The following is a 16,343-nucleotide window of genomic DNA, read 5'->3' as shown; positions in this document are numbered from 1 at the left end:
GAATCACATTGTGCTGGGATTTAGCTAGAAAATTAGAAACGATTTTTTTTATGTTTGTTATGAAGGTCACTGGGTATAGAAAACAGTATTGCATTTAAAAATGTTCTTAGCATTTCATCTCCATCAGAAAAAAAATCCTACATATTTATTAAACATCACCTTGTTTGATACAGTTTTAAGAAGATAAATGATGTCGTGCTGATATTTAGTTGTGAATTTTCAGTCTGTATTAAAATACAGAAGCTTGGCCCACAGTGGTAAACATTTTTTTTTTTATTAGACTGTTGCGAATATTGTGTTGACACAATAATTAAGACTATTACACCCAAAATGTAGTAACTTAGCTACAACAAAACCTGAACAGAGGTTGAATCTTACAAACTTCAGGTATGTAGTGGCATAATTGTGCTGGTGCTTTCTTCTTCTGTTTTTCTCAAAAACCAAAGTGTGAAAGAAAATCCCACAACACTTTCCTTTATTTAGTTTGTTGATATTCTCCAGATAATTGGAAAGGTTTTAATTGATAGTATGGAAAACTGAGCTTTTCAACCTGGTCGTACCCCGAGGCAAGCAGAGACCTAATAAGTGACCAATTCAGTCCACAAGGTCTTCGGTTTGGTCATAATACAGAGTGGTGGGTTGTTTCCAGAAAGAACTTTAGTCCTCATACTTTGAAATGATTACCATAACTCTTAGTCCCCTTTACCATTTGTGGCTTGGTCTTTTACCTTTTCCTTGAGCAAAAATGTGATGTCAAGGTCAAATTTTATTTGCTACATTAAAAAAAAAGAAATAATATACATTTAAAATGTATCCATTCAAAATGTTTTTGAAAATGTCATTGTCATGGTCAGACTTCTACCTTCAGACCTTCGAGATTTCTATCAATTTTAACTGGGGTTGTTAAACCTGAGAGGTAGAGAAATCTGTTTATCCATAACTCCAATAAGCACAGCAACAAAGGAAGAAAATGTAACCTATATTAAACACCACATAAAATAAATCACACACACACACACAAAAAAACAAAAAACAAAACAAAACAAATCTTAACAAGCAAGGTGCTGTTAGTGTTTGGTAGTCCTGGCGTCTCAGGTAAGAAGAGGGCTGTGGTCACTCTGATCTTGGACAGGATTCTCCTCCTCTGAATTGAAACGCTTTGGCCTTTGGACCTCTGTGGCAACATCCACTCCTATCACGCTCACCATGCTGAAATGAGGCGGAGAAAAGGGGGATGATATAAGAGCAAAATAGAAAAGGGAGATACATGTCTGCTAAAGCTCAACATAAACTGGCCAACTGTTTCTGTGTCCGTTTCTTCCATTACATCTCTAGTAGCCCTTCTTAAGATTACATCCATACACTTTCTACAACTACCAACGTGGTGGATATGTATATTTAAGGGGGGGGGAAAAAATCCCATTTTGTACCATCTGCTACATACAAGACTCATCGGCTTCTTTTTAGCAAATAAGCACAACAACAACCAAACCACATCAGTTTCATTTCAGTGCTGACGTGGCTTGAAAATGCTACCACTCTATGCACTCAAAAGGAAAAATATAGTCTCTTGTTGAATTCAATTAGTTGTTCTGTTGTTAGACAAAATTGCTAAACCAGTGCTTTTGTTATTCTATGAATAGCCGCTAAGTAATAGGAAGGAAATGTGACAACAGCTTTATTCACTGAAGGAGTTTTTCACTACACCCCAGTGCAATAAAGTTCAACAGGAAAGAAATTCAACTAAACTTCAGTTGAATTAAAAGCAAAGCCAAGGCTGTAACAGCCCAAAAATCAAATCGAAGGGATACTATGCATGTCATGAGTTATAAGGGAGGACTTCTTTTGTAAAAGGAGTTGGATAACGAATGAGGAACTAATTCTTCCTGCTTAAGCAGAACCACTTCCCTTTTCTAAATAACTGATAAACAGTGACTTGGCAGCTTGTAACTTGCAACTCCATCCACACAGTGCAGAGTTGTGAAGTCTGATCTCACTAGAAATCTGATCACAGATCACCAAAAAAAAAAACTCACATGCCTTCAGTCAAACTGAACATTAACATAATCCAGGACAAACAACATACAGGGCAGTGAGTTTTGGTGGTAGATAATGGCTTCTGTGAGCAATGCATTAAAAATACACGGTAACATGAACAAAAGTAGCAAGACCTGAGGTGAGTAACCTTAAACTATGTCATGTGACTGATATTTATGACATAGTAAAATGAATGGAAACTAATAATGTCTGGGAGGTACAGCAGGAAATTAGTTTGGAAATGTATTACTCTACACATCAATTATAACTACCAGCTCAGAGAGCGTAACCCTGGTTACTTTTATAGCTACAATTCTACAGCTAATTGCATCACAGCCATTAAGTAAGTTTCTGTTTCAAAAATAAAACGGTTATGAAAGGCACAATGACTAAGGTTATACCTTTATAGCTGGAGACCTTTATTCCCTCCCGACTAAAATTACAGTTGGGTAATTTTAGTTGCAATGGATAAACTTAGGAGTCTGAGGCGTGTTGTACTGTCAATGATTGTCATCACAAAGCCCAAACAACATGCCTGTGTGTGCAGCCCTTCTCCTCTAGGTTAAACACTGGTGACTGAACAACTTTGAACTAAAATGACAACTGCTTATCTGCAATGTCTCAAATTGGACATTGCACTAATTTTCTTCACCATCGGCACAATGTGCAATTCCCTTGTATTCTTATTTATCCCTTTGTATATTCTGTATTTATATATGTCTCTGTAATTCTATCTGTGTATATATGGTATATTTCTGCTCACATTCTGTAACTTCTGTCAGTGCTGCGCTATTAGAAACCGAATTTCCTGGAGGAACCCACCCGAGCGATTAATAAAGTTTTATCTATCTATCTATCTATCTATCTATCTATCTATCTATCTATCTATCTATCACTACAGTTTGAAGTGGATCAGATGAATGGGCTTGAGTAAGGCTAACTGGCTGAAAAGTAGGACAGTTTTCCCAAATTATTAGTAAGATTGCAATTTGCAGTAAAAGATGCAAAAATGCTGGCCTGGCTATTTTAAAGTTGTGGGAAATCCATTGGCCTACTTATTGACTTACCCCAAGGCAGTCAAAGGAATCACACAGAGTCCTGCAGATAACAGAAAGACGAAGGCTGGGCACCACGCTACCGTAGCAGCATAAATACTGTAGAACACTATGGACGATACATTATTGGACAAACTTTCCATAAAGGAAAGACAGGCAAACAGGGCTCCTGCAATAGAGAAAAAAAAATCAGAAAAACAGAAAAAAATAAATAAATCTGCAGGTCATAGGGTTACTAAGAACTTCTGGTGTATAGTTTTAAGATAACCCTCTGCTAAATTCAACAGAAACTTGGAGAGCCAAAGCTGCTGGAACAGGCAATCCTTCAATGGACTCTGGCTCTACAAACACACTCAGACATGGTTCTGTGGTTCATGTAAAGCTCTGAAAAGTCACTCACCCTGCTCAGACTTTGGGACAATCTTTGACATCATGGAGCGCAGTACAGGGAAAGGCATGATAGACAGTAGCATTGGTATCCTCACTGTGGCAAATGAAAAACAGAAGATCAGCATTATATAATGCATCACACTGTAGTTTTAATGTAACTGCATAAAACTATACATGAGGAAATTAATATTTGCAAAATTGTTTAGTTACTTATGAAAAAAGTATGTTGCATCTATAAATGTAACAGATGTGTGTTTTCAATTACGTAGATTGTTGCAATAAGATAATTAAAGTAAGCAAATGAGCGATAACATAATTACACCGTTTATAAGTTTACAATGCACTAAAAAAATTAGGAGTCTCTAGTAGTAGTTGTGCACCTTATAAAGCCACCATAAAAAGTCCTATTCTGTCAATTAGTAATCCAAGTCACTAGCATGCAATGTATTTTGGGGGTGCCATTTCTCTGTTTATAATGCCTTATGTGCTTTTTCTGCAAAAAAATAAAAAAATAATAATAAAAAAGAGCACACAAGGCATTTCTACTTCCTGCAGCTAAAATTGTCCTTATGCTTTTTAATATGACACATTCTGCGTTTTTACACCCAACCATTTAATATCGTGCCCACAATGAACACTGAAACGGGCTTTGGTTGATGCATTTTTCCTCTTTTCATACCGCATATTAAGACAAATTTTACAATAGATCAATGCAAAACACTAAAAACTAAATTTGTGTCAGAAACTATATATAAGCAATTTCCTAATTCAGGGTGTTAAAAACAGATACAACTAAACTATGGACTTAGTTCATGGCACACCTTGTTAAAAAATAAATAAATAAAAATAATTATATAATTATTTTTTTTATTTAAACAAACATGGGTTAAAAAGTATTATCTCTTCATTTTATGTACGAGTCAAAACTACTGTACATTCCAATAGTTGCATTTTCCTCCTCACCTATAAACATCAACAAGGTTGTTTTAGCAAATGCCGCAGTGAGCATGGCTGATACAACAGACAGGATCCCCAACAGGACAATGAGCAGCTGGGGCACACCACAGTATGTAAACAGGGACACTCCTGCAAAGCTGGTCAGGAACACAGTGGTGGTCAGTGCTGAGCCGTAGCCAATCAAAATCTCAGTCCAGCACAGCGGCTCACTGAGCTCGTACAGTGTTATCACGGACATCCCTCCTACATATGCAAAGGAAACGCAAGTGAAGATAATAATGAGAAGGGCCAGAACAGTTTTCCACCTGCAGCTGGCCCCTGCAAGCATCTGGCAGACCCCACGGAGCATCTGTTTCATGCCTAAATACCAAGGAGATCCATCTAAAGTAACGGCACTAGTTGGAGCCTTCTTCACAGTCTCCTCAAGGACAAAGATGGCATAGAGCAGGATCAAAACGAGCATCAGTGAAGAGGTTAGGAAAGGCCAGTTGAATCCCACAGTTCTCAGAAAGTAGCCTGACGATAATGCAGCCAGTCCAGACAACAGGCCAATCATCATTTCCAATCCAGCCATGCGATATGTCTTCTGACGATCATCCTCGCACAAGTCTGCTATGTAGGCAAAACAGCCACCCAGAAATGTGCCCATACCACCACACAGAGCACTAAGAATTGAGGAGCCAAAGAGCAAGTAAATGCTGAGTTCAAAGTAGGACACAGTCAGCAAAGACAATGTGTAGATCAATGTGCCAATCATAGGCATGATGATGGCTATCTTGCGTCCTCCTTGATCACTGTAGGTCACCAGTATGAGAGTGACCACCAAAGATGGGACTGTGGATAGGATGTTTGTGTAAACGGAGAAGAGAGATGTCTGCCTCTGTACCTCCTGCAAAAGCAAAAAAAGAGAGAGAGAGAAAATGTGGTTAATTGTAAAGCCCTTTAAATTCTGTCAGCTTGCATTTATGAGGAATGCTAGATGTCCTCAGCTCTCCTCAACAGCAACTCTTGAACCTAAATTTAATGTTAACAGGAGTCCTGGAAGCAGTGCAGGGGTGCACAAATAGAGGATGTTGAAGGAGAAGATTTTTTTTTTGGAGCCAGATCAAAATATCTTGATCATACCTTAAACAGTGGAAGAATTAAAAAAAAAAATGTAAAAACTAATTATTTTCAGACATTTCATAAGAACTTTAATGTTCAGGACTAAAAGGGGAGGTGGGGGGAAAAAAAAGCTTTTTATAATACCACAGGTGCTGTTGTGGCCATTTACAGATAACACAAGTTTTGTCCTGTTGTGGTTTTCACTTCTCTTTTATGTGTAATTCTCATTCTATACATGCATGTTAAAGTAAAATGGCATTGTTCCTCATAGAACAATGTCTTGATGCATGCTTAATCATCCTCCCACTGAAAGGACTATGTCCAGATGAACACAATCAACCTTTTGGGGCTCATAGAACAATACTCTTTTACATCCTTGTTACAAAATTGTTTGCTTATTGCAAACATCCTACAAATAAAAAGATTGTACCATCATATCTGTATTCTGTAAGATTATCACTTTTTAGCTATAGTGTAGCTACCACAGTATGTGGGTATCTGCATGAGCACAGACCTGTAGTCATAAGAAATTCTTTGCACGTCACCTTATTGCGCTAAAGAAATGTTTGTAACCCAAACTGTGAAAGAGAGGAAGTTAAAAGTTTATGGGAAAAATGTATGAATAAAAACGTTGAAAATAGACATGGAACTAGTAATGCTATTACAAGTTCTAAGTAGGCAACTTGTTATACCGTACATGTAGGGCTGTTCGATATAAGATATATATCGGATGGCGATATAAAAATGTCTGTTTCATTTTACGCTATTGTTTGTTTCGTGGTGTAATAAACTGTTTATGGCAATATTTTTTCATTATTTTGATGGTCACTGTAGTGGCTATATTAATTTCTTAAAGTTCTCTCTTTCTCTTACATTTAATATAATCACACTACAGACAGACAAGCCTTTGTGGGGTTTTTTTTTTTTTTTGCCTTGTCCTTAGCAACAACGAAGGTAAAACCACCGCGTGTCCGCTTGTTCCACATAAACCTTTTACAATAAAGCTCAAGATCCTGTTGAGATTTTTCAAAATAAACTGAATTACGTGAAAGATGCCGAGTGTTTACGGGTAAGAAGCAAAAAAGAGCCGTCAGGTGCTAAAAAATAAACCTTAGACTCAAACGTTAGAACAGGCTTTTCCCCGCAGCACGCTGTGTAATAAATATTCAGAAAGAAAACAGCGCCAGTTACAACTTATGTCTAAAAATGTATAGTTTCATGCATCAGTTAAAACACTCGACTCCAGGTAGGCGACGTCCAGCTGGAAACACTTCACGCAAGTCGAGCTGCCCGAGATTCACAGAATTTACACAAAATGTTACATTTTTTGTGATTTATATCGTTATCAGATGAGAGATGTCTTAATATCGGGATATGAGATTTTGGTCATATCGCACAGCCCTACGTACATGTACTAGTTATTATTACTAGAGTACTGTGCGAAAGTTTTAAGCAGTTAAAATGTCTCACACAAGACCATCGGAGGCATCTGATTAGTGTACAAGTCATGCAAATTAACATAAACATACGGAGTCATTAGGAACTACCTTCATATTGATAAAAACGTGCAAATAATCCAGAGTCATAGTCATAACATGTCAGTCTGGAATTAATATGTAAGAAACTCACATAGAAGCTCCAGACAGTTTTTTTTTTTTTAGATGATTGAAACAACGTGCCACCCAATACCATGAAAAGCTGTTGACCTAAAAGAATCTGTGTCTTGGTTTAAAGGTAAATGTTTGCACCAAATATTGATTTTTTTTTCATGGCATTCATTCTTAAACAATCCTTGCTATATTCAAAATGTTTTTAGTTTTCAGTGTGGTGGGAAAAAAGAAAGAAAATAAGATACTCCAAATTTCAGGAATGGATAACACGCCTTTAGTGATTAAAGACTAACCTCATTATAGTGAGACTGGTTGCTGCTGTTGCTGTTTGCCACACATCTGGAAGTGTTGTCAGAGCTCAGGTAAGTGGTGTTTGTCACCTGCAGCCAGATTCTCCTGTATGCATACTGTTGCACAAGCGGATAGTAGAGGAAAGTGGCAAAAGCATACAGGGCCACCACCGGCTCCACGAGGAAAAGCCTCTTCATGTTTAAGGGCTAAAAAGTATCCCGTGAGAAGATATGAAAGACAGTTGATAGTTAGATTTAAGCCTGAACACAGGTCACAAAAATTAACAATACACTGCACTGTCAGATATTTAAAACAATCAAATACAGCATAATACACAGCTATTGTTGTGGTAAAAATTCAAATGAGAATATCAAACCCAAACTTCTAAGCACATTTTATTTTGCTGAAACTTTTGGATCTTTAACAGTCGTGAAAACAAGTAAACAGGCACCTCCAAAAAACAACCAAACAAAAAAACAAACAGACAAACAAACAAAACAGAGTCTGGTAACAGAGAGTCGATTTAAATAATAAGAAAGGATCTGCATGGAAGCAAACATACTTTATTTGTTTGGTTGTTTTAGAGACATTGAACTACAACGTCGATAAACAACATATCCTGACAGGCTGAAACATTACATAGAATAGTAGACAATCTAACGACGTTCCTGCTTGACAAGCTGGAGGAGATCCCACCGGAAGATAGCAGATGAGCATTAACCTTCTCTAGCATGTTGTGAAAAACAAGACAGTGCTACCTCTGTTTGACGCCTACCTGTTTAAAAAATCGTCAGGGTCACATACATCACAATTACTTATGCCCCGGCTAATGTTGTTTATATGAGGAAGGTCGGAGCGCTTGTTTTATACAGAAATGTCAGAGGTTATGAAATGCCGACGTCCCACCTCTAGGCACACACGATTGGACGGCAGTGTTCTCTGTTGGACTCATTGGATTAAAGCAGCTGTCAATCATAGGTGGAATTGCTCAAAACATTTCATGGGTTCTTTTTTTAAGTCGGGTAGTTCATAACTGCATATTAGCACGAATTTAAAATATTGCACGCTTGCAAAACGTTTAATTTACATACTCCAATGCCTTTCTTGTACTAAGGCATGCGCTTTACGTTTCCTTGGCTATTACGGTAACGTGAGGTAGGCGGACGTTTGCGTCGGAATGTACCATTTTGCCAACACACCGGGAAGGATTATGTTGTGACAGCGGAGTTACAACCCGGCGGGGGAGACGGTAAGACCAGATAAATTGTGTTACTTCTACATAATTTCTTTAAAAACCGGTCGGTAGTAAGAATTGCAGAAATGTAAATTATGTTTGCGTGTAAATGTTTTACATGGCCGACTTTGTTAAATGTATATAATAGTAACAGTTTGTCACCCCGGACATGCAGATAAGTGCCACCATCAAAATATTGTAGGCTAGCGAATCATAGCTATCCCTGTGATTCATCCAGCTAACTTGGCTAGCGTTACCAGTTAGCTTTGCAGAGGTTAAAGGCAGCTACTACTACTACTACTTTCGTTTTATACTGTCATCTGTCGTTTTACTTGTCGGTCTAGGATTGCACAAAACCTAGCATTTGAGCTACCTCGCTGGTGAACGTTAGCGTTTGTTCTGCCGTTGCATTACGGAGTCGTGACTGTCCAATGGATGGTATTTAAGCCCCCCCCCGGCCTAACTGTCAAGTACCGTTATCAGTCGCAGTGCTCCTGATACTCGCAATCTTGAGTTACCTGCAGTACTAATTTTTTTATATTAGTTAATTATAGGCGTGGGCCTGAGCTGCATCTGCACTTGATCTCACGTTAAGCTTCGGATTTCGCAATGCAAGTTTACCCCCTTTCCGGATTAGGGAATTTAATTATTGCCTAATTATGAGTTTAAATAGAAATTTGAAAAAAATAAATAAAAGAAACCCCGAAATCGTTAAATTCACAATAAGAGTGTTGCAAAATTATGGAAACGTTTATGTCTTTACCTTTGGTTTAGTCTGTTAGCTATACAAACTGTAATAACTTTGATATTGAGCCAGACATCTTTTTAAAAAAAGTGATCAGATTTGAGGTCACCTTTCTGATGCTTTCACCGTCATTAAATTGCAGGTGTTTTATGTGAGAATATTTCTTTTCTGATCTATTGTCATTCTTTTTTTAATTTCTCTTGTTTTCCAGGTAATAACATAGGGTTTTTTTCCAGCTTGGATCAATTATGGCCTTCAGCAAGGGATATCGTATTTACCACAAGCTGGACCCACCACCTTACAGTGTCATAGTGGAAACTAGGGCCAGGGAGGAATGCCTCATGTTTGAATCAGCAGCTGTTGCTGTTCTGTGTAAGGCATCTTGTTTGATTATACTATAATAAGATATGATTTACATTCTTTTTAAGCCATTGCACCAAATAAGGAAGCTGTAAAAGCAATGCAACTAAAAGATGAGTATCCCTTATTGTGTAGTGGTGGATGTGATATATTGCTATGATTTTCAAAGGAAGGTGGTGCAATATTTTCCTTAAATTTTGTTGCCATTGTTTGTCTTCTAGCGGCAGCAGAGAAGGATGCTATTAAAAACACATATACCAAGATAGTAGATGCCTATGGAATTCTGGGTGTTCTTCGCCTAAACCTTGGTAAGACGCGAGAATGTGTTTTGCTTGTTGCTCCTAGATGGGTCCATTCCTGATTGACTGTGAACTTGCTCTGATTATTTTCACCATTGCTGCTTTCTTCTAAGCTGCTTTCTCATGTCCTCCATGTGCCCTTCAAGGCTCTTGTTATCACAACAATAAAAAAGCACTGTAAGCGATTAAAGCTGTGATTTGAGTGGCTTGCGATTTTAACCATTTTTTGTCCAGAATTTAATTTTGTAATGTTTCTGTATTTCCTTTCTTAACACTCCAGCACTGCTTCTCCTTCTTTTCTTTATAGTGGATGTAAAATACTTTTTTTCTGTCATATATATATAATGTTACAGTTGTGGATGCTAATATTAAAATTGTGTTTTAAACAGTGAGGTCAGATTATCAAGTTCTAAACATTTGATATCCAGGAATTTGTTTTCTACTCTTGCATCTTCATGATGTCAGAAAGAGAGAATATCCTTCATATTGTGATATCAGGCACACAACTCTGGCTGTGAGCATAGCAGCCCCACCCACCTGCTGTTCAGTCTGTTTGTTTGCTAGCCCATCAAATGATAGTTGGCTTAAAGGGAATTTGTCCTTTTAAAGGAGAGTAGCTGAAATGGCTTGCTTCAGATAGTGAATGAACTGAGGAGCTTCACCCATACCCAGTATAAGATAAAGAATTATTTTGAACTTGGAAAGATATCTTAGTAGTGTCAAAGAATAAAAAAAAAAAAAAAAAAAACCAATATGAAAACTGGAAATAAGAGAAGGGTGTGCACTAAATATGGTAATTTTTTTTTTTCATATTCACATTTTTTTTCACAGGTGACTCCATGCTCCACAGTCTTGTAGTTGTGACAGGCTGTAGCTCTGTGGGCAAGGTGCAGGATTCAGAAGTTTTCAGGGTCACGCAGACAGACTTTATATCACTGAAGAATGATCCAGGAGATGAGGAACGAATTGCTGAGGTGCGAAAGGTCCTAAACTCAGGACATTTCTACTTTGCCTGGTCTTCCACTGGAGTCAGCATGGACTTGAGTCTTAATGCACATCGCAGAATCATAGAAGACACTACAGATAACCGCTTCTTTTGGTAGGAACTTAAAAGCATTACTGTTCCAACATTATAGATATGCTATAATTTATGGTTTTTCTCATTTTGTGATATGGGGAACTTTTGTGATTTGCAAAACTGCTCTCTGTGTTTACGGTTACATCTGACTTTGTGAATCACTAGGAATCAATCTCTGCATCTGCACCTAAAACATTACGGTGTAAACTGTGACGACTGGCTGCTGAGGCTGATGTGTGGGGGTGTGGAGATCAGGACCATCTATGCAGGGCACAAACAAGCCAAGGCATGCATCTTCTCACGCTTAAGCTCAGAGCGTGCTGGCACGCGATTCAATGTCCGAGGAACAAATGATGATGGACAAGTGGCCAACTTTGTGGAAACTGAGCAGGTGAAATCTGTTAAAGTTTTTGGAACCTTATACTTGCCATAAAAATGACACCGTAAAAGATAAGATAAGATAAGATAGAACTTTATTAATCCCTCGGGTGGGTTCCTCTGGGAAATTCGACTTCCAAAAAAAGCAGCTGAGGAAAAGCTGAGGATCAAACATGTGTTGACAGGTTGTGCTCATGCCCTATAACGACACATAGTCTGTTTTATGATTTCTGCTTTACATTACGTTTGCTTCCTGAAAATTCAGCTACAAACCACACACGAGTATACACCTATGCAGATGGATGTTTTATACAATGTGTATTTTTTGTTTAGTTTTTTTCCCATCTTACTTATTTTAGGATTTAATTTCTTTTCATAAAATGTTACATTATACACTAAACCAAATTTGTAATCTTGTTTTGAACAGGTTATTTTCCTGGATGATAAAGTCTCATCCTTCATACAGATCCGTGGGTCCATTTCTCTTTTCTGGGAACAGCCGGGAATCCAGGTAATGAAAGCTAAATGTATCCCATACAACTGTTGATTGTGGTTTTCCTATATTAAGCCACACAGTTAAAAAAAAAATGAAAGTAGGCCTGATCTTTGGGGGGGGTTGTTTTGTTTGTTTGTTTTTTAAAAAGCTGGTCATTATTATCATTGATGCTGTAGTTATAGATGAGGCTCAGTTTGGCTTGCTGGAACAGTGTGCGTGAATTAAAGAACTGATGAAACTGGCACTGGTCATTTGCAGAACAAGCCAAAAAAAGTTTTACTGTTTAAAAATGGCAGATGTGTCTGTCTAAGACAGTGTGAAGGGAATGGAGTGCATATATTTATCACACACTTTTTAACACATTTTGTTGCTGTGTTCAGAAAAAGTCCATTAAGGGTGTTTTGTTGCAACTGAATGAGAATCGGCACCCTAATAGACTGGCTGAGAACCTCCACCTGGTATAACCTTTTTGTTTGTGTTGTGTTTTTTTGGCTTTGCTGGTGCTGGTGCTTTCAGACTGCAGATAGGTGTTCCCCTGTGCAATGACAAAGGATATCTGTGGAAATCAGGGAATCCCTTGATGGAATTTTCTTCCTATACTCAGTATCTGTACAGAGTAAAAATATTTTTGATATTTTGATCAGGAAGTGGAATCACATATTTAATTTGCATCACAAAGAACACAAGTGGGATTTTCTTCCCTTTATCCTGACATTGCACAGTCTGGAATATTAGATCAGATGTGGGGGAGGTTAATGACAGTGATAGTGTTTGGTAAAGGGCATTCTTCTGTTTTCCTCAGCTCCCAGACATCTTTGGTCAGGTGAGAGAACCTGATCTGAAAACATTCCCGAAGCACTTCCCTTCATTGTGTCCGCTGATATTCACCAGGCAACTGGATGAGTATTTAATTTGATAATATGGACAGAGCTTTTCAATTTTGCAGGAGCTCTTAAAAAAAGCTAAGACCAAATTAATCACCTATTCAGTCCACAAAGTCATTGGTTTGGTCAAAACACTGGGTATTGGGCTTGGGGTTGTTTTCAGACAAAACTGTAGTCCTCCTGCTTTAAAGCACTGCCTTAGATCTTCATCCCCACCAGTTGTGGCTTTTAAGCTCTCCTCCTCATACTCTCTAATATCTCCTGAGCAGGTTTTGTACATTTGGTTTATCAATGGTAAAATTTACTGATTTATTTTTTTTCTCAGTTAGTGCACATTAGACATAGATATTAATTAGTCTACAAATCATATTTGTAGTGTAGTATTAAGGCTGTAAATCATTCAAATGATTGGTTGATCCCTCTTAGTTAATTCTAAATAATTTTGAAAATGTTTACTTAATAAGTTACTGCTTTATAGATTAGTAGACGAAATGTGAAAAAACTCTTCCTGTAGTTGGTGACAAAGCTTATTTAGTTAACGTTGCATAGAACAGTAGATGCTTTTGAATTCAGAGCAAGTAAGAAAACTGATTTGACTGCAGTTATTCTGCAGGTCTGAGTTGTACAGCTGTAACCTGAATAGTTTCAGATGCCATCTCAGGAAGTTATAAAATATGCAAAGCATAGACCTGCTCAACAGTAGAGAAAGAGAGGAGTGACAAATGACAACAGCATGGAGCAAAAATGTTAGCCCTTCCACACATGCCCAGGCTCGGCCACATTGGTGCATAGAAGCAAACAAAGCAGATTAATTCTAAGCTCAACACACACTGCAGAATAAAGGGAAATATAAGATTCTTAGGGAAGTAAAAACCTTCCACAACACAATGAAAGTCAATACTGAGGTCTATTACCGAGTACTATCTCCAGAGAAACTACAGTTTTTTTAGACACAGAAAGCATCCTGAGTCACTAGCTGAAATATGAGGGAGTGTTGCTGTATTTTTTCTTGTTTTAACAAGCTGTCACAGACAGTAAGAGAAATATTTGAACACAGAGAGAATCAACTTTTGTTTATACAGGAAGTAAAACTCTGCTGACTAAGAGTCTCTTTTGCAAGAGTGTCCTGGGCCCAGATAGCCAGCCTTAAGATGCCATGTTATTTGATGGTGGGAGAAACCACAGAAAACCAACATAAGCAGAGAAAACATGTTAACTCAACACAGCAAGGGCCCTTCCTGGGTTTAAACCCAGGACTACTTGCTATGCTAACCACTGAGCCACCATGCACAAATGAGAAGAGAAGATGTAAACTCAGAGTGAGGCAGAAATTGGTAGGGATAACAAAGGAACAAGTAGAGACATGCTCTGCAGAGTCAAGAGACTTGCGTAGTACAGTCACAATGCCAATGTCTTGCAAAGCCTATCCAGGTCTACTCGTGTGGTCATGTTTGCCTATGAGACTGATGATTTGCTCAGTATCAGCATACTTTCAAAATGAGAATTAATATGAGAAAAAGAGGCTAAATGTGGGAAAATGCTGATCAATTACAATGTATCATTTATCTGCTGCTCAGTGTCTTTGTTGGAACAAATCTCCCCGTTTTGCACCTATGTTGCTCTTTTCCTAAGCAATTCTCTTTTTGGGCCCTATTAAGAGCTCGTTTCCTCATTTCAGATGTCTACACTTTCTTTCCGAAATCCATTTGTCATCATAGGGTTTTCTGGTCATCTGCAATGTGTGTGTGTTTAGAAAACAGACTTTTTTGGTATCTTTCACCAAAGAAGGACACTGTGACTTGTGTCTCTCCAGGTTGGTTCTCATCGTGTCAAACTCTCAAGGGGATTTGAGGCAAATGCGCCGGCATTTGAAAGGTAATTAAATTGTTTTGTGTGCACAGCTCTTTTTGTGTGTAGCAGTTTCCTGCAGCTTTATCTGGCCTACCACAGATAGCCACTCCTCTGAACCACAGAGGAAATGCTATATTATTCCTGTATATCTCATGTACTCGTCACAGTAGAGGAAAAACTATTAAGGTCTGTGAAGAAGACATTAATTGCAGTGTGTCCTCAGAGGTTGGTTTATTAGTAGCCCTTATTTAGCCATCAGCCTTGATAACCTGTGGTTTACATTAATCACAGGTAGTTCATTCAATTTGGAAGTCATTATTTCAATTAATGAGTGTGTGTGTGCCTGTTCTTGACAGCTATCTTTATTTGTGCCTCATTAAATACAAACATTTTTTGGTTAAATTTAAATATCAAAAAAGTGAAAAATTAAACTGCTCTCAATGTCTTAATGTCCGTCTGCTAAAAATAAATGTTTCTTTACATACGCAAATGTTTTAATAATCATTAAATAAGTTAAGATTTTTCCCAGTAAGAACAATTTGACTTTAGTCTTTATAAAATGAAACTTTTTTTTCTTTTTTCTAGAATTACGCTGTGAACTGGCTTGTTACAGCTGTAGGGTTAACAACAGAACAGAGCTGCAAGTTCCTTTGCTTTAAGCTCAATGCATTGTTGCTGAAGCATACACTCAGGTCATCAAGAACAAAAATGATGACCCGAATCTGTGGGTTACACCTTGCTAGTATGAACTCCATTCTTATCAGCCCACAGCAGCTACCCAACCAGTCTCAAAGTAGCCATGTCATTCACTGTGCATTCCAGCAGATATGTCTTACAGAGTTCTGTCAGCACTTCTTTGATTTCCAGATCTTTTGGATTCTACTCATTTTTTGTGGAGCATTTTAATGGAGTTATGAATATGAATGTATATTAGACTTTAAATCATTAGTACTGTGTAACACATTATTTGTTTTTTCCCTCTAAGTAGTTGTCAGGGCTGCTAATCTTTCTAATATCTATTCAGCTAAGGGATGATGAGTCATCCTTTGTGATATCTGGTTACCGGTAGTTTTTGTTTGCAGCCAAGAATGTCATTGTAAAAGCTTTGCTTTTACACATGTATTCTATTCCATTACCGGTAATATGACTGCAGTCAAAGCTTTTACATATCACTTTTAATTCAGCACATGTCTGTTAACACCACTGTTAAGATAAGCTATAGTAAGATTATAACCCCCTTGTAAGAAATAACCAGAAGAGAATTCCAGGCAGGCTTTAAGGTCCTGTGCAGGCTTTTGGTTGACATGGATAGAAATGTCCTTTTTCTGGATTCTACCCGCATTCATTTGTAGAGGAAATCTCATAAGAGGGGCAAGGTAGATTAAAAGGTAGGAACAGGCCTTACAAGTGACAATGGAACAAGAGAGTGCAGCTCAGAACAGCTTTGAACATTTGCTTGAACAGCTTGAGAACATTTGAGCCACATGTGGATATATAAATCTTAAGCTGTGAGGAACATTAAGATAAGAGGCCTACAGACAATATTAAGTGTCTTAGAAAGTATTAGGCCACCA

At 37.8% G+C, this 16,343-nt stretch overlaps 2 protein-coding genes across 9 annotated transcripts in view; one reads left to right on the top strand and one right to left on the bottom strand.

Annotated features, from left to right (window-relative positions):
* Positions 1-262: 262 nt before the first annotated feature.
* LOC308386776 (lysosomal proton-coupled steroid conjugate and bile acid symporter SLC46A3) overlaps positions 263-16,343 on the bottom strand; it is a 19,074-nt gene continuing 2,993 nt past the window's right edge. The window contains exons 1-6 of one of the 2 annotated variants that reach the window (XM_080866547.1): positions 8,220-8,335; positions 7,447-7,650; positions 4,446-5,328; positions 3,493-3,576; positions 3,105-3,261; positions 263-1,209 (exon numbers count right to left, since the gene is read on the bottom strand). In XM_080866547.1, coding sequence (XP_080722673.1) covers positions 1,092-1,209; positions 3,105-3,261; positions 3,493-3,576; positions 4,446-5,328; positions 7,447-7,641 — 1,437 coding nt within the window. In that variant the 5' untranslated portion in view covers positions 7,642-7,650; positions 8,220-8,335 and the 3' untranslated portion in view covers positions 263-1,091. Of the gene's footprint in view, positions 1,210-3,104; positions 3,262-3,492; positions 3,577-4,445; positions 5,329-7,446; positions 7,651-8,219; positions 8,336-16,343 lie in introns of those variants that run through there. The other variant, XM_080866546.1, reaches the window with a different exon arrangement.
* Positions 8,453-16,343, top strand: part of synj1 (synaptojanin 1) — a gene marked incomplete at its 3' end in the record, with an annotated part of 26,565 nt that continues 18,674 nt past the window's right edge. For 2 of the 7 annotated variants that reach the window (XM_080866539.1, XM_080866538.1), the window contains exons 1-8: positions 8,453-8,693; positions 9,635-9,795; positions 10,005-10,091; positions 10,914-11,181; positions 11,326-11,551; positions 11,966-12,049; positions 12,415-12,492; positions 14,732-14,793. In XM_080866539.1, the coding sequence (XP_080722665.1) occupies positions 9,672-9,795; positions 10,005-10,091; positions 10,914-11,181; positions 11,326-11,551; positions 11,966-12,049; positions 12,415-12,492; positions 14,732-14,793 (929 nt within the window). In that variant the 5' untranslated portion in view covers positions 8,453-8,693; positions 9,635-9,671. The remainder of the gene's footprint in view (positions 8,694-9,634; positions 9,796-10,004; positions 10,092-10,913; positions 11,182-11,325; positions 11,552-11,965; positions 12,050-12,414; positions 12,493-14,731; positions 14,794-16,343) is intronic. The other 5 variants (XM_080866542.1, XM_080866544.1, XM_080866543.1 and 2 more) reach the window with 3 other exon arrangements.

The sequence above is a fragment of the Rhamphochromis sp. 'chilingali' genome, assembly GCF_963969265.1.
Source record: "Rhamphochromis sp. 'chilingali' genome assembly, chromosome: 19".
Classification (NCBI taxonomy): domain Eukaryota; kingdom Metazoa; phylum Chordata; class Actinopteri; order Cichliformes; family Cichlidae; genus Rhamphochromis; species Rhamphochromis sp. 'chilingali'.
Note: the sequence above shows the minus strand (reverse complement) of the source record. Positions and strands in the feature narration are given on the sequence as shown.